At 30.7% G+C, this 18,736-nt stretch overlaps 1 protein-coding gene across 1 annotated transcript; it reads left to right on the top strand.

Annotated features, from left to right (window-relative positions):
• Positions 1 to 247: 247 nt before the first annotated feature.
• LOC117173866 lies at positions 248 to 9,318 on the top strand. Its single transcript, XM_033362515.1, has 4 exons — positions 248 to 763; positions 5,578 to 5,860; positions 5,979 to 6,154; positions 8,830 to 9,318. Exons 1-4 carry the CDS (start codon positions 344 to 346, stop codon positions 8,953 to 8,955), a joined length of 1,005 nt encoding a protein of 334 aa, XP_033218406.1. The 5' UTR covers positions 248 to 343; the 3' UTR covers positions 8,956 to 9,318.
• The last annotated feature ends 9,418 nt before the right edge of the window (positions 9,319 to 18,736 follow it).

Raw genomic sequence — 18,736 nt, 5'->3', positions numbered from 1 at the left:
AGATTTCTTTTGGCGCACTCTGCTTGAAATATTTTCAAAATCAAAGATTTCAATTGTAGAACTGAAAAATAATTTTTTAACGGAGAATGTGTCACGCTCTACATAGTTAAGTGTGTTCTACAATTAAATCCAGCGACAACCAGTAACCGCTTCTTTAACAGATTGTCACAAGTCTCTCTAGCTGAAATAATAACTCACCTAGATTGTTTACTCTCTAATTTGTTGTCTCCGAGTCAATTGTCATTGTAGTAGTAGCCACAGAAAAATCAGCATGTTTACGTCGTACGTTCCGTGATGTGTCTTTTAAATGTAAAAATACAAAAAATACTTGCTTAAAATCAGTATGAGTGAATATAATTTATTGATTGTTTGTTTTATTTCTGTGACTGGACTTCTAATCAAAGCAGAGTGGGTTGAAATACCAGCATTTTCACATGACCAGAAGGTTTACAGAACATCACTCAAGCTAGATCGCTTTAATCAGTTTTATCGTGATGAGAGAGATTTCACTTCTACAGTGGGTTACGATATTCAAAACGTGAGTAAATACCAACAAGCTTCAGAGATCAGAAATACCGCCTATCCAAAACGACCGGAATATTTATTTATAAATAATGCTACTGTTTCGTCCCTGGATTTTTCTGGATATTCGCAAGCAACTACTGCCACAGTGACAAGCACAGAAAACACAAATTTTGAGGAAAATGAGGAACCGTTGGAGGATTATGATCATGATGAGTATGATGATGAAGGCGAAGTACATGTAAGGTGCTTATATATATATTTTTTTTGAAAATTAAGGATTGAGAATAATAATTTCATTTTTCCTTTAAAGTCCGAGTAAATCAATATAGGATAACAAAAAATAACAGAAGTTGCTCAGAGATTGGTCAAGTTTCTATTTAAAATGATTTCCAGCGTTTCAAAAACTGTTTTCCTCATCAGGGAAACTCATTGGTAACAATTTAGATTGAATTTAAAACGAAATTCTATTATGTCATTTTTGGAGTCAATTATTAAAATCCAAATTATATTGGAATTAATTTTTTTTTATTCTTTTTCATTAAGTTGTTATGAAGAAATTTATATTTAAATTTCCAAAATGATTGCTTATGGTGTAGAATTGTTTTGATGAAACATCAAATCCAATAAATTCAATTAAAATAAAATACAATTTTTGTATTTTATTAAAAATGTTCTACACGATAAACAATCTATGGGAAATTTAAATATGAACTTCTACATAACAACTTATTGGAAAATAATTTTCCTCTTTTATTAAATTCATTCCAATATAATTTGTACTTCAATAATTGATTTCAAAGATGACATAATGGAATTTCGTTTTAAATTCATTGTAAATTGTTACCAATAAGTTCCCTTGATGACGAAACAGTGAGTTTTCGAAATGTTGGTAAAGAATTATAAATAAAAACTTATTGTTTAAATTCATAAATGTAATATTTTTTGGAAAAACTGTAATATTTTGCGCAAAAAAGTAATTTTTGAACATAAAAAAATTTATGAATCTAAAAATCTGTGCTTAAAAAAAAAATTCAAAAAGTTGAATTTCTGCAAGATAATTGCACAAAGTGACTTGAAATGAAGAAATACCCTACCGTCGGAAATTGTTGGTACGATCAGCGAAAGTACTATTGAAAATCACTTTGAATTTGAAACGTGATAACTCGTTCAAAAATGCAGCGAGAAATTTGTTGAACAAATTTAATTTGAATACTGGAAGTATTCAATATTAAAAAAAAGTTCCAAAATTTCTCGAATTTCGTACCTCGACTTCAACTTGTGGCAAAGAGATTGAATGTATATAAAAAAATCGACATGAATTTGTTTATAATTAATTCATAATTACTTAACTGATTTATAATTAAATAATTGATTAAAATAATTGACTATTGAATTGATTAATCAATTTAATTTTCTAACAAAAAAAACAACCTATTTTTCAACAAAGTACATAATTTTCAACCAAATATTTTAATTTTTCAAGGAATTTTTAACCCAATAAATGAATTTGCAACCAAAAAGGTTATTTTTCTGCGAAGAGAAATACAAATTTTCCACTAAAAAATACAAATTTTCTACAAAATAAAAGAATTTGTAAATAAAAATGAAATAGTTTAATTTTAAGTTATAGGAATTAGTTTTTGACCAAATAAAATAAATTTTAATCGAAATAGTTCATTTTCCAACTAAACATATGAATTTCCATTTAAGCATTTAATTTATAAAACAAAAAATTCGAAAAAACATTCGTTAAATTTTTAATTAAAAAGATTTATTTCCGAGTAAAGAAAATGTCAACCAAAATAATGATTTTTCTATAAAAAAGAATAATTTTCAACAAAATACATGAATTGTTAAACAAACATTTTAATTTTCAAGTGAAAAAAATTGTTTAATTTTAAGTTATAGCAGTACATTTTTAACAAAGTAAAATCAATTTTTAACGAAATAGTTCAATTTTTAACCTAACAGATGAATTTTCTATAAAAGCATTAAATGTATATAATGAAAAATTCGAAAAAACATTAGTTAAATGTTTTATTAAAAAGATGAATTTTCAAGTAAACAAAAAATCCAACCAAAGAAATTATTTTTCTACCAAAAAAGAATAATTTTCAACAAAATACATGCATTTTTAACCAAAATTTTTTATTTTTAATGGGATTTTCAAGTAAAAATATAGATTAATTTTAAGTTAATAAATTTTTAACGAAATTCATAGCTTAATTTTTAACCTAACGGAGGAACTTTCTATAAAAGCATTAAGTGTATATAACAAAAAATTCGAAAGAACCTCTCAGTTACATTTTTAATTAAAAAGATTAATTTTTAAGTAAAAAAAGTTTCAACGAAAGAAATGATTTTTCTACAAAAAAGAATAATTCTTAGCAAAATACATGAATTTTCAAAAAAAAAAACATTTCTATTTTTAATGGAATTTTCAATTAAATATAAAATAGATTAATTTTAAGTTATAGAAATAAATTTTTAACGTAATAGTTCGATTTTTAATCAAGCAAATAATTTTTCAATAAAAGCATTGAATGTGAACAACAACAATTCTAAAAAACATTAGTTAGATTTTCAATGAAAAAGATTAATTTTTAAGTAAAAAAATGCAATCAAAGAAATGAATTTTCTGCAAAAAAAAAGACACATGAATATTATACAAAAATTTTAATTTTTAAAGAAATTTTTAACCTAATATTTCAATTTTCAAACCAAAAAGGTTAGTTTTCTACAAAAAGACCAAATTTTCACTTAAAAAGGTATATTTTTAACTAAAAATAGAATAATTTAGTGTTCAGTTCGAAACATGAGTTTTTAAGCAAATAAATTTCCAACGAAATAATAAAAATTTCAACCATAGAAATCCATTTTCAATGGAAATGATTGAGTTTTGATAAAAAAAGAATCATTTATAACAGAGATCATGAATTATTAACAGAATTTTTTAATGTTTAATGGAATTTTTAACCTAATAGTTGAATTTTCAACCAAGAAGGTTCATTTTCTACCAAGAAAATGACCAATTTTCGAAATAATTGATTAAATTGTTTATCAAAGAAATGCATTTTTCTATCCAATAAATAAATTTTCACTAAAAAATACCAATTTTCATCAAAATATAAAAATTTTCAAGTAACCAAAGAAATGAATTTTCTACCAAAAAAGAAGAATTTTTAACAAAATACATGAACTTTTAACCGCGCAGTTTCATGTTTAATTGAATTTCTAAATTAATAGTTCGATTTAAACCAAAAATATTGATTTTCTACCAAAAAACAAAAATTAAAAAAATGTTAATTTTTTAAGCGAAGAAATAAACTTTCAACGGAGGAAATAAATTTGTAGCCAAAAAAATTAATTTTCAACAAAAAAGCAATCATTTTCAACAAAGTACATATATTTTTAATAGAATTTTTAACCTAATAGTTGAATTTACAACCAGAAAGGTTCATTTTCTACCAAGAAAAAGACATATTTTTAACAAAATTGGTTAAATTTTTAACCAAAGAAATGAATTTTTTACCCAAAAAATGAATTTTCTACTAAAAAAGACGGATTCTCTTCAAAACAGAAGAATTTTCAAGTAAAAATAAAATAGTTTAATTTCAAGTTATAGAAATAAGTTTTTACCCAAATAAAATAAATTTTAAACGAAGTTGTTTAATTTTCAACCAAACAGACGAATTTTTAATAAAACTTTAAATGTCTATATGAAAAAATTCGAAAAAAATGAGTTAAATTTTCTACCAAAAAAGAATAATTTTTCACAAAATACATGAATTTTTAACCAAAAATGTTCATTTTCGAGCAAAAAAGACAACTTTTTAATTAAAAAATATACATTTTTCACCAAAAATAGAATAGTTTTTCGTCCAGTTCTAAATTTAATTGTTTAAGCAAATGAAATAAATTTTCCACGATATTGGTAAAATTTCAACGAAAGAAATAAATTTTTTAATAAAAACCTTAAATGTCTGTAAAAAATCAACAAAAATTAGTTATATTTTTTATTTTAAAAATTCGGTTTGAAATTTTTATTAAAAAAAAATAATGTTTAATAATATATTTTAATATTTTTAAAATATTTTTTAATATTTAATAATTTTTAACCAAATATTTTAATTCTTAATGGCTTTTTTAACCAAAAAGGTTAATTTTCTGCTAAAAAGCGACCTATTTTCAACGAAATTTGTTAAAATTGTAACCAAAGAAATAAATTCTTAAACAAGAAAATTAAATTTTAGCCAAAAAGATTCATTTTTTACCGAAAAAGAAGAATTTTTAACAAAAGACATACGTTTTCAACTAAAAGGTTTCATTTTCAAGGCAATTTCCAACCTAATAGTTGAATTTTCGAGCAAAAAGATTAATTATCTGCCATGAAAAAAGATCAATTTACGACAAAATAGATGAATTTTTAATTTAAAAATATCAATTTTATTAAAAAATAGAATAGTACTTTAATGTTCAGTTTGAAAATTAAGTCTTTAAGCAAATAAAATAAATTTTCAACCAGAGAAATGAATTTTGAAACAAAAAGGGTCAATTGGTCACCAAAAAGTTTAATATCGTATCACAAAATACAACGTTTCAAAAACATCGAGATTTTTAAACGAATAGCTGAACTTTGAAATAAACAAGATAAATGTTCAACCAAACATGATAAATTAGAAAAATGAGGCACATAAAAACTTTCAACTTTCATTTATAAAATCTTGCCGCTGCACTATTTTTCCCTTTTCTATAATTCTGTCATTAGTAAACTAATTGCAATGATGTTTGAAAAATATTTCTGCAGTTTTTTTAAGGAACTGATTTTTGTATTCCTACATTTTTTAAGCCTTTTTGTTTCCCCTAAACAATTTTAACAAGCATAGTGCCGACTTCTTGGTCAACTTCTCGAAAGAAATCATTTTCTCGATTTTGATCATTCCTTCCTAGGCGTAAAAAAACTTTGATTTTAAAATCTTTTCCGCAATTTATGAACCTTTCTATTTAAAATCTTAATTTTATTTGTCTACTCAAAATTTTAACTATTTTTAGGAGGAGCAAATTAATACGCCAGAAATTTCAGAGCAAGAAGAAATGCATACTACTTGTTCAACTGACACATTGGAAACAAAAATATTTTCAAACAGCAGTTTTCAAGAAAAACTGAACATAAACGTTTCTGAAAGAGAACCAGAAACAGACAAACACTATCTCTATTATTTACCGGTTAAATTACTTAAAAATGTGCACTTAATTTTGAAATCACAGCCTGCAACTTTAGATGGAAAAATTAGGTTCTTAAAGAATTTTGAGAAGACTCTTCTAATTGAAGTTGGTGAGTTTTTTTTTGTTTCTTCCCTATTGTCTCAATGCCAGCTTTAGGTTTTCCCTTTAGGTTTATTAGTTTTAAAAATAGAATAAAAATAATAAATAAGTATAAACCATTTTTACAGAATCCCGATTAGCTGCTTCTATGTCTCCGTTTACGGATGCAAATGAAAGTAAAGGAAAACGTAAAAAAAGATACGATCACTATGAAGATGATCATTTGGGGTTTCCTTCATTGGAAGGAGCATTGATGGCAATTTCGTTTCTTACATTCGCGGTTTATCTAGTACGACTAATAATGGTAAAGAAAAATTATAAATCCTTTTAAACCGATTTAAGCGCTCATCAATTTTATTGTGTTTCCCGCGCATGCAAGGTTTTAATCATTCTTAAAATCTGGTGTACATCTGATATCATGGAATTCCATAAAATCTGTTTGACATCTCCTAATATCCCATGTAATCTTACGAAGTCCCATTACAATCATCGAAAATCTTCCATCATTTGAAATTATTAAGTGCTATTGCCATTAATTTAAATTCCTTACAATCGACTAAAATCCTTTTGAATCCTTACAATACTTTAAAACTACCGTAAAATATATGAAAATCAGGTTGTTTAGTTGAAGGTAAAACTTGGAAATGAACGAAAGTTTTTTCAACCGGAAACGAAACCTGGACTGAACCTTGATTTAATGACTCATTTTTTTCTCGAGTTGTTCATCCAAATATAAAAAAAACTTTAAACTGATTTTAATATTTCTTAAATAATAGAAAATAATAAAAAATAGAGTCTGCATGTGTACTAGGACGAATTGCAAATACTATAACTAATCAATTTTTTTATTTGACGGGAAAAATTGAGGTTTGGTATCCGAGAAAAGTGGAACAAAATTTTTTTTGAGATCGGTTACCATATTCTGTTCTTCTTTTATTTATTTGAAAGTTAAAAAAATAGTTTCCTATTAAATCGCTTCGATTATCTTAGCATCTTCACACCACTCTAATGTTGACAAATTTGATTTGATTCTTTTCATAAATTTCAAATAAAATCGGAGATTATTAAAAATTTTCAATGTTCTTGTGTTTATTTTGAAGGTAAACTTTTAAAGGTTGGCAGCAACTTTTGAACATAATTATTCTATTTTTTTACCCTGCAAGAAGATGAAGGTGGAATAAAAAAGTTGAACAATTCTGCAGTCATCTCATTTGTAAGATAATAATTATAAAAATCGAATGAATTCATATTTTAATTTATTTCTTTGCTGAACAAAATGTTCTAATTTTTTCTTTTTTCATATTCATTAAAAAATGTAACTGTGGGTCTCATTCAAAATATCAAAAATTAATCAATTTTATATACTGCAATATGGATGTGCACATATGAAGTTGCGGAAGTGTATTTTCATTATTTCCTTTTTCATAAAAAATATCATTTTCGACTGCTTATAGGGATTCGGTGTCTTATAAATAAACATAAAGAGCATTATTTTACTGAATTGTGGTATGCTGGTTTTATTGACCTTGAAGCGAATATTCAGCGCGCGCGCGTGTGCGTGTGTGTGTAAAAAAGAAGAGTGCTTTTATTATCAGTTTCCAAATAATGAAATGACTAATTGATCGAGAGAAAACCAGGAATTTAAAATCTGTACCCGGTTTAGACACCATAAAAATTCGTTGAAATCACTTCAAATATTTTAGAATTTCACGATATCTTATAAATTATAAAATCCTTTGAGATACTTCTCTGGAATCTAATAAATTGGTTTAGTATTTCCTTGAAAGCCTTTAATAACTATGATTTTTGTTTAATTCCATAAAACTCCGGTACATAGTATAACATTTGAAAAATCTTTTAATGAAATGCATGAAATTACTTGAAACCTTTTGCTATCCTTCCAAATCCCTTTCAATACCATGAAATCTCTTGAAATAGGTAAATACACATAAAATCATTTGAAATCACTTCAAATATTATAAATCCCATAAAATCCTTCAAAATCCCGTAAAACTTTAGAAATATCGTAAAATTCTTAAAAAGTCGTTGAATTCCTCTCAATCTCTTAATCCCGTTCAACTCCGCGAAATATTAGGAATTCTTGGACAATCCCATGAAATCCTGTTAATTTGTTTAATGATAAAAAAAGATATTTTGGGTTCTAATCGTGAGAAAAATTTGTAGTTTTGTACAGGATTGGAATCAGAAATATATTTTTTTTATCATAATAAATCATCGTGAAAGCATTAAATATATAATTTGTTTCAAGTTTCCTTAAAATTGGCCTCGGTTACTGGGCTTGAAACTAAATTAATTAATAAAAATGCTATAAATTTCTGGTAAATTCATGTCAATCCACTGAAATTATTTTAAATTCTTTTAAATTATAAGATCCTATCAAATTCTTTGAAATCCCTTGGAAGCCTTTAAAATCTGTAAAAATATCAAATCTCTTACAACTCTGTAAAAGCTTTGAATATCATAAAACTCTTTAAAATACGTGAAATACAATTCAAACCCTACAACAGTTTTTTTAATTCTTCGAATTTCTATACCATTTTTTTAATTCCGTAAAACGTTACGAAGTCTTAGGAAATTTAGGAAGATTCCAATAAATTCTGTTAATTTTTTTAAAGTTCCCTTGCAATTACCCTCAGCTGCTGGGCATGATACTAAATTAATAAATAAAATATATTCTTAAAAGACCTTTAAAATCTCGGAAAAATATAAAATCTCTTGAAATCCCTAAATCTCCTTTAAATATCGTAAAAATCTTGTTATACTTCGGAAACCTGCTGAAAGCCTGAGAAATCTATTGAACTGAGATTTTTCCAAATCCTTGGAAATCCTCTTAAAATGCGTTCAAATCATAGAATCAATCCTAAATCAAGTCCTAAAATCCTTTTAATTTTCCGAAACCCTTCTTTTTTTAAATATCTAAATTACATAGTACATAATTAACCATTTTTAATTTTTCAGTTATTGTGTCAAAATTTCATGACCGTTCCTCCAACTGCTGCAACAGTATTCTTTGGAAGAAAAAAGCGATCTATGGATTATCTTGATGAAGATATGATAAGAATCCTTGGCTACTTAAATAAATAGTACATTTTTTGTATAGGTTTTTTCAAAGAAAAATTATTCAGATCTTTCAGTTCGATATACCAGGTACTCTTAAGGAGAAACATGTGCAACTTCTAGATTAGAGATCGTCTAGGCAGAGTTGAGAAACGACTTCTCACTCTTTTGATTGGTTACAATTAAGTCGGAATCAAAATTTCAGGCAGCGTTTGCGCAGTAAGTATTCCATGTGTATTTTTAGGTTATGTTTTCTGTGCAGGCAAGAGGTGCGCACATTTGAAAAAGACTGCTGTTTCCGGACTAATCATGATGCGCGGTAACAAGTCTGTATGTTGGTTTTTCAAATATCCCTAGATGATCTCTATTCTAGATTATAAAATCTGCAAATAACTTGTAAATACGTTCTTATAAAATACAAAAAAAGTTGAGAATATTATTTCCTTGATGAGAATTTCATAACGTACCGCAAACTTTTCAGACATAACCTGTATATTAATTCCAATACTTATTAACAAGAGCTACTTTTTTCTTGTCAACAAGTCATAATTAAGCTCTCAGATTGAATAACGCGTCCGACGCTCGAAACCGTATCTCAATTAACGAAAAGTTTCAAATTTTCAAAATTAATTTTTCTTAATTATAGGCTTGTATAGAGAAACAAGGCAGAACTTTTTTCTATTCACATTTTCTTGGTCCGATAATTAGTTCTCATAGTAAAAATAATAAATCATTTGCATTGCTTAAAATTCGGTACATATACAACTTGTACTCTAGGGAACTCCAAAAATTTATATTTTAGCGCGTATGCACCTTTGATGTCACAAACTTAGACACTTATGCTCTTTTTTATCACTTGAGGCCATGTCATGAGTATAACAGTTGATCAAATCAGCCCTAAGATCAATATTTTTTCACCCATATTGAAAAATAAATTTTAAATAACGCAGAAATTTTTTTCGGAAAATGTTAATAAATATTGAAGGATCGTTTGTAAGCTTGCAAAGAGTTGGAGGAAGAAAAAAGTTTATTTATGCAAATAATGATTATCGACGGACATATTTAGGTTTTACAGCAGAAGCTTGACTTTTAACTTTCTCTGGCGGTAATCATGCAATCTGTTTTACCCACAGACCCCTAGAAGTTCGAAGTTGTCTACTCGCTGCGCTAGAGCTGCTTTGACACAGCTGATATCAGACTGATACGTATGCCAGACCAAATATGTTTATTTGCATTTCAAGTACAAACATTAGTTTTTGCATTATTTGTGCATAATATTCGTGCGCGATTTTTGTTGTTCTGTCTCACTTTGATCAATGTAAACCTCATAACTAGCCCATTGACAACATTGCGAATTGCTTGCAGGATTTGACGACAGCACGGTCGGTATTTCTCCAAAATACTACACATTCTTGCATGCCTTCTATTTACCGTGCCAAATTTTTAACACGATATCTCATTCCGTGTGGACGTAAGTTGGGAAAGAAAACTTCCACTGATATTGTCTTCCAAAAAAATTTTTTTCTCCAAAATTTCATCCGGAACAAAGCAGAGACATGGATTTTATTACCTCCTCTTTCATTTCCCAAACTTTCCGAGCGATACCTCATTTCGTTTAGACGTAAGTTGGGAAAGAAAAATTGAAGACCAGGTTTCGTCACGTGACCCTCTCGTCACATGGCCTTGAGCCCTGTTGAAATTCGAAACTTTGGCGCTAATCCCCCTTTGGAATCAAACGATTCCGAATGCAATCGATCGAGTGCGCGCGCCATCAGCTAATAAGTGGGGATAGTGTGGGACCAATGCACTTTATATGTATATTGATTGCGATACCAGTACCAGGTCTCTTTAATAACCAGGATTTCTTACTCGTGAGGCTACCAGGAGGGGGCCTCTTTTGGTTCCATTCATCCACCTGTCATTGAAGACAAAATTTTAATTGAATAAACTCAACGAATGCTCATAGATGGATTGGAAACTTCCGTTTACTAAAATATCCAAATTCATTAGAATTCGGATAATTAGACGTAAGTTTTTTGGAATTTAGTTTTTTCTTTAATTAGTATATATGACGTGCGCCGAAGAAAGGGGGCTTACTCTAATAAAATTAAAATCGAGGTTTTTTCACCTTTCTATAGTTTTTGAGTTGCTCTTTTTAATGAAACCATCGAGAGAAAAAAATTCCGAGCGTTATTATTGCTAATAATTGAGTTATTAGGTGCCGGAGAAATCAGACTTTCGTGCGAAAGCTCGAGATCCCGTGAAACACCTCCCACCACTTACCACTGCATCTCCGCGTCTCATCTATACCCCGTCCGTGAAACGCGGCAGCGGCACCACTATAAACATAAGAATGCCGTGGTTAAATGGAGAGGGAAGATTTCGTGAGGCTTCACTCTCTCCTAAAAGTCGCGTCAATCGAGTCTTTTTCGACCGCTCGCTCCGAAAAATCTCACTTTTCAGAGTAAGCCCCCTTTCTTCGACGCACGTCACATTTACATGATTGTAACTACTTTTCACTCCACCTTTATGTAGAGACCTCTTTGTGCATGTTTGCATTTAGTGTGGGGATTTTAAATAAATGAAAAAGTAGTGTACGCAACATTTATTGTAACGACTGGAGTCCATCGTACGATAAACAAAACTTGTGCAATTGCGCATGGTTGTGCTGGCTACTGCAGTTTTCTTGGTGGACCGAAGGAACCGAATGGAGCCTCTACAAAGTACCTGTAAAGACCCAATTCGGTTCCTTTTTAAAATAATTTAAAAAAAAAACAGAAAAATCAACTTTTAAATTGTTGAAATTCGAATTCTACGTGAAAATTCCCTATAGAAGGTCACGGAATAATCGCAGTAGTTTTTTTGCAACGGTAAGAAGTTCAAAAAAATAAAAGACGTATAACGCCTGTTGACTACTACAGTTCACACGCATCACCAGTAAGTAGCAGTCAACAGGCGTTATACGTCTTTCATTTTTTTAAACTTTTTACTGTTGCAAAAAAAAACTATTGCGATTATTCCGTGACCTTTTATAGAGAGTTTTCACGTAAAATTCGGATTTCAACAATTTAAAAGTTGATCTTTCTGTTTTTTTTTTTAGATTATTTTAAAAAGGAACAGAATAGGGACCCAATGGGGTCTTTACGGGTACTTTGTAGAGGCTTCATTCGGTTCCTTCGGGCCGCCAGGGTTGAATGGGCAGTTGACTTTGATTTTTAGAAAAGAACAGAACCTGAAAATAATTCGTAACAACTTTGACATTTATCGCACGATAAAAGTCTCGTTTTTCGAAGCAATTTTTTTTTTTAATATTGGTGGAGAATCCTATTTGCTTATTTATAATACTTGTGGAATTATTTATGAATATATTTAACGCATCACTAAAAGACGCAATTATCTCTCCCTTGGGTGAATCCACAATCCATGATTTTTATTTTTATTTAATAATGATTTAAAATTTCAGTCGAAAATTTTATTCTGAAAAGAAGTCTTACTTATTTTTTGTTGTTGTAAAACTAATGTTCAAGTTAAATCGTAAAATGTTCAGCGCTAGTTTTAAGGTACTATCAGTATTGGAATCATTGTAACGCAGATTGAACAAATCTCTTAATGAAACTAAATATCATTGATACAAGTGTCAAATGCAACAGAACTATTAACAAAAATTAATACAATTTTTGATTATGTAAGATACCTTATTAAAATGATCCAAGTACAGTAGTGATTGAATTAAGATTATTGACAAACACAAAGTCGGTCGGCAGTTCAAGGAAAGTGATAATGTTACAAAGGCTTTAGAAGAAAAATCTGTCTAAGTTCGATTTTTAACAGAATTTAAAATAAATATTTGAATTGTTATCTTTTTCTATTATGATAGCATTCACTTTAGTTTGGGTAATTCGCCAATCTTTCAATTACAAAATTTTCAATTTTAGATTTTTATTTTTAAGCTTCCATTTTTAATCTAAAGAATTTTAAAATGCAGACTGGTAGACATGAAGAATTAAAAATTAAATGCGTTTGAAATTTTCGATAAAAAAATGTATCATTCAACGTTTATGACTTATTAAAATGCTTTGAAGTTCTGGCCAAATTTCAAAAACAATTTTAAATTTGAAACAACTTCTCTATTTCTCAAGATTTGGAAATTAAATTTTAAAGCTTTCCAAGCATGTTTGAACTATTTCAAATACAAATAATTTAACTTCCAATTTATGAAGTGTTCAGTTGCACAATTTAAGTTTTTCAATTTTCAATGTTTCTAGCTTAAAATTGCTTCAAATAATAAAATCTTAAACAATTAAGAGCAATTGACTGATTTTTTAATTGAGAGCATGGAAAATGTTAAAGTCTGTTTATATTTTTGGAATTGAATCTGAATTTATACCAATTTTATACGTGTAAATTATTGAGCATTGAAATACAAAATTTTTCAAATAAAAAACTTTTAAACGTTAATTTAAAACCTTGAAAACTTAAGGGATCTACTTTTAGTGCTTTAGTTTGTAGTTTATTTTTTTTAGTACTAAAAATGAAAAAATGTTCAAACTGCTCCCGCATTTTCACGGCGAGAAAGAAGCCCGTGGTTCGAGAGTCGGTTGCCTAACCATGTGTATACTCCAGTAGCGTAGCGTCAAAGGGGCAGTGCGCGGGTGCTCACTTAAAATCAAAGCCAGTACAGACTACATCCGAAAATAACATCATAAAAATTATTCACGCTAAAGGGGCCGTTAAAAAATACCTAAGATACCATGGATAACCCTAGGATATCCAGGATATCCCTGGGAGGTTAACGGGATATTCAAATGTCCCAAGTAGGATATAAATTAATTTTCTATATCCTACTTGGGACATTTGAATATCCCGCAAACGTCTCAGGGATATCCTGGGGTTATCCCTGGGATATCCAAATTTCTGCCTTGCGGGTTATCCGTGGGATATCCTTGGGACAACCTGGGAGATAAATGGGATCATATCCCAGTGGGCACAAAGTGTGGCGACGTCTTCACGACATAGTTACGACATCTTTACGACAACTTTACGACATCCTATGTCCATGCCGTTAAGGTATCTTTACGATATCGTAAATATGTCGTATGATCTGACGATGTCTTTACGATATCGCAAAGAAACCGAAACGACATGGACATAGGATTTCGCAAAGATGTCGTAACGATGTCGTAAAGACGTCGCCAAATTTTGTGCCCGATGGGATGTCCCGGTATATCCTATTGCTGTGAGGGTTTAGTGGAACGTTTCGCCCTGTTCTTCACTGTAGTCCCCAAGGTTTTCAGAGAAGTGCTTAACATGAGAATCCATGAAATCTAGCTTTAAATAAATTTAAAATGTCAACTTTTTGAAACTATCGACCATTCTCAAGACCTGTTCTTTCCATTTTGGGCCTTTAACATTTCCGAGAAATTGTTCGACGTTTTTGTAATCAAGCCATGCTTTTTTCTCAGTCAAAGTCATTTTAGTGACAAAAACGTCGTCTTTCAAGACTTTTCGAATTACAAGTCCATCAAATATTCCTTCTTTTAACTTAGCATCGGACAATAGCGGAAACTGAGACACTATATACTGAAAAAATTGCCCTTCTTTATTCAGTGTCTTTACAAATTGTTTCATTAGACCTAACTTCATGTGTAGAGGTGGAAGAAGGACTTTCGATGGCTCTACTTATGGCTCATTAAGGACGTTTCTGCATCCTCCTTCCGGTGACATTCTTGTCGGCCAAATTTTTTTCTTATAATGATTGCCACGATCTTGGCTATCCCAAGGGAGAGATGATTGCGTATTTTAGAGATGAGTTGAATATATTCTAAAATAATTCCACAAGTATTTAAAATAAACAAATAGGATTATCCTCTAATATTGAACAAAAAAAAAAACTTCCTTGCCACAACGAAGCGTTTATCCGTAGATAAATTTCAAACTCGTTACGAATTCTTTTCTGGTTCTGTTCTTTTCTAAAAATCAAAGTCAAATGCCCATTTAAATTGCAGTAGCTAGCGCTACCATGCACAATTGCACAACGAGTTTTTTCATCGTACGATGAAGTGCAGCCGTTGCAATAAATGTTGCGCACACTATGTTTTCATTTATTTAAAATCCTCAAACTAAATGCAAACATGCACAATGAAGTCTCTACATAAACGTGGAGTGCAAAGTCGTTATAATCATGCATATACTAATTAAAGAAAAAACTCAATTCCGAAAAACTTGCGGCTAACTATCCGAATTCTAATGAATTTAGATAGTTTAGTAAATGGAAGTTGGTAATTCATCTATAAGAATCCGTTGAGCTTATTAAATTAAAATTTTGTCTTCAACGCCAAATCGATAATAGGAGCCAAGAGAGGCTCCCTCCATGTTGACACACCAGTAAGAATTCCTGATAATCAAAGAGGCCTGGTACTGGTATCGCAATCAATTTATAAAGTGCATTGGTCCTACAGTATCCCCACTTATTAGCTGATGGCGCACACAATCGATCGTATGATCGCATGATTTCGTCATTAATCCCTCAATTCCACCTTGACTGAACGGACCGTCTCAACTTGTAATATTTCCAAAACAAAAAATAAATTCCGTAAAATAGACTGTTTTGGCTTATTTTGGGACTGTTTTCCTTCGACATTTTCGTAACGCCTGGTTACCTGGATACGCAACGCATAACCCAGACACTGAGTAACTGAAAGTGAACTGAAGCGAATGTCTTGCGATATTTTTCAAACTGAGTGAAAATTACTGAAGCAGACGGCACGATTAACCCCCGAGGGTACTGCCACCCTTTTTCATACACTCCTGCATTGTTGTGGGACTGCTCCACTGAGCTTTCAGTGCTTCTCTCTTGCCCCCTTGGACCACCCAGTGGGCACCAAATTTAGCGACGTCTTTACGACATCTTTACGGCAACTTCACGACATCCTATGTCCATGCCGTTTAGTTGTCTTTGCGATATCGTAAAGACATGGCCAGATCATACGACTTATTTTTATACGATATCGTAACTTATTTTTTTTTATTTATTTTTATACGATATCGTAAAGACACCTTAACGACATAGACACCTTAACGACATAGACATAGGATGTCGTAAAGTTGCCGTAAAGATGTCGCCAAACTTTGTGCCCACTGGGCACCTTGTCATTTATAAAGTGAACTTTTTTAGCTTGACTGTAGTGTAAATTCCAGGAATAAATTTTATTTGAAAATTGGATAAAAACGCTCTAGCACGTTTACCTTACCAAAGATAAAATTTATCTGACGCAAATATTTATTTCACATATATGATATGTCAAACGGCTGCGTCTAGGTTCACTGAAAAAAAATCCTCTATAATTTTGAAAATCCTCGCGGCAATCATTTTAAAAATCTCCTCGCTTTATTTAATTGATTTTAACCAAAAAATTTGTAACTATACTTACAGAATACATCGGCTGCATTTTGGTTAGTTTATACTTTATAGTGAACAAACCTTTAGTCATTGTCGACCCTAATGAACCCAGTGGGCACAAAGTTTGGCGACGTGTTTACGACATCGTTACGACGCCCTTACGACAACTTTACGACATCCTATGTCCATGTTGTTTAGGTTTCTTTACGATATCGTAAATAAGTCGCATAATCTGACGATGTCTTTACGATATCGCAAAGACACCAAAACTACGTGGACATAGGATGTCGTAATTCGTCGTAAAGATGTCGTAACGATGTCGTAAAGATGTCGTAACGATGTCGTAAAGACGTCGCCAAATTTGGTGCCCACTGGGAAGACTTCAAAAATTGTAAACAAACACTTTAAAGTATAAACGAACCAAAATGCAGCCTATGTAATCTGCAAGTGTATGTGAACAAATTTTGGTAGAAATCATTCAAATAAAGTGAGATCATTAAAAAATGAATACCGTGAGGATTTTCAAATTTACGGAGGAAATTTTTTCGGTGAACGCAGACGTTTGACAGATAAATTTTATCTTTTGTCGGATAAATTTTATCTTTGTTCATATAAATTTTATTTTTTGTCAGATTAATGTGCTGCAGCGTTTTCATCCAATTTAAGGATAAAAAATATTGCTGGGGTTTACTGTGAAAATATAAATTTTCAACAACAAAAAAGTAAACTTTCAACCTTGGAATATTTTTAAATTCACTAAAACACTTCAAATTACAAGCTCTTGCAGATACCTTTAAACATTTATAAATACCATAAAATCTTTTAAATTCTTTCAAATTATAGGCATCTGTTTAAAAATTTTCGTAATTTTTAAAAATACCCTGAACTATTAAGAGAATTAAAGACACTTCAGAAATAGGTATCGATCTAAACTAAATAATGATTAATCCATGAGTCAATTTATTAAAAGAAAAATGACATTATTAAAATTTAAAGTATGGGCTTCAAATGAGATAGCATAGGAAGAAAATTTTGAAAAAAGGTACTTTAGCGACCTTCATACAATATAGGATGCTATAGGGAATAAAGGGGCCAGTCTGTGTGGGCCTGTTATTTTAAAAAACTTCTCTGAAGGAAAAATAAAACATAAAATTCGATTTTTTAATTACACAACTTACTTACAAAAAGAGGTCGAAAGATGTGCGTCGCCAATTCGACCGGCACTTCATAAAAAAGTACTTGAAAATCCATTAGGTGCTTATTTTTTCTTTTGATCCAATGAGCGCTAGTTTCCAAGATATCGATGTTTGACAAAAGCCAAGGTCAAATCGGCGACGCACATCTCGCGACCTGTCCTTGTTAGTGTACTCAATAATACTTAAAGTACTTAACAAGAAAAGACATTTTCATAATACATGTATCAAAAAGTTGACTTTCGATGCCCCCGTAGCGGGTCGCAAGTTGTGTTTTCAAACCAAGACTAGAAAGTTGAAATGGGCGACTGCGAAAGTCACTTTACCCCGTAACCGGTATCGAAATTATATACATTCTATTTTAACTGCAGTCGTCCACAGCCATTCTACTTCTTATCGAGCCTCGTTTCGTGAATACAGTCTAACTTCAGTCTCCACTTTCGATCGTGAACTATCGATGTTTTCAGCGATAACTGTAGCGGAACTTTGACTAGAGCAGCTTGCTACCTCCCCATTGCGCTTTCGTTAAAGCAGAGCTAACAGAAAAATCAATAAATGCTTATAACCTCATCGATATCACGTTTTAATTGGTAAACAGTGGACAATCAACGAAAATGTCGGTACTTTGTTCTGTGAAGCTTATCGGCAAAGTTGAAAACAATTTTTTTACTTCTTATTGTAAGTACGGGGGTATTAATCATTATTTTATTTAAATCAGGATTGATATTTTCTTATAACAAGGGGCCGCCCCCCGAGCCACCCCACTCCCGGCGGGGGCCTCGCCCCCGGCACCCCTACCAGGGTTTGACCTGACTTCTCACCCCTACCAGGGTTTCACGTTCATCTTCACCCACTTAATACACAATATACTACGAGGGTAGTTCAATAAGTCCTTAGAATGAAGTATAAAAACAATTTTTTTTGGGTAAATTTTTTTCTATTTTTCAACATAATCTCCTTGGAGCTCTATACACTTGGTCAATCGCTTTTCAAGTTTTTTTAATTCTTCAGAAAAGTGCGTTTTCGGAAGTTCCTCAAAATAAGCACTTACAGAGGCAATGACGTCTTCGTTGTCTGGAGATCTCTGTCCACCGAGACATTTTTTCAAGTTTGAAAATAAGAAAAAGTCACTGGGGGCTAAATCTGGCGAATACGGTGGGTGTTCGACCAATTCGAATTTTAGTTCTTCAATTTTAGCCATTGAAACGAAGCATGT

Source organism: Belonocnema kinseyi, chromosome 1 (assembly GCF_010883055.1).
Source record: "Belonocnema kinseyi isolate 2016_QV_RU_SX_M_011 chromosome 1, B_treatae_v1, whole genome shotgun sequence".
NCBI lineage: Eukaryota > Metazoa > Arthropoda > Insecta > Hymenoptera > Cynipidae > Belonocnema > Belonocnema kinseyi.
This window is presented reverse-complemented; position numbering and strand designations above follow the sequence as displayed.

Bases quoted from the DNA above. Each gene is read 5' to 3' on its own strand.
- LOC117173866 (XM_033362515.1), top strand. From the start codon at position 344: ATGAGTGAATATAATTTATTGATTGTTTGTTTTATTTCTGTGACTGGA. The intron at 764-5,577 runs GTAAGGTGCTTA...AACTATTTTTAG, and splicing joins ATGATGAAGGCGAAGTACAT to GAGGAGCAAATTAATACGCC. The intron at 6,155-8,829 runs GTAAAGAAAAAT...TTAATTTTTCAG, and splicing joins ATCTAGTACGACTAATAATG to TTATTGTGTCAAAATTTCAT.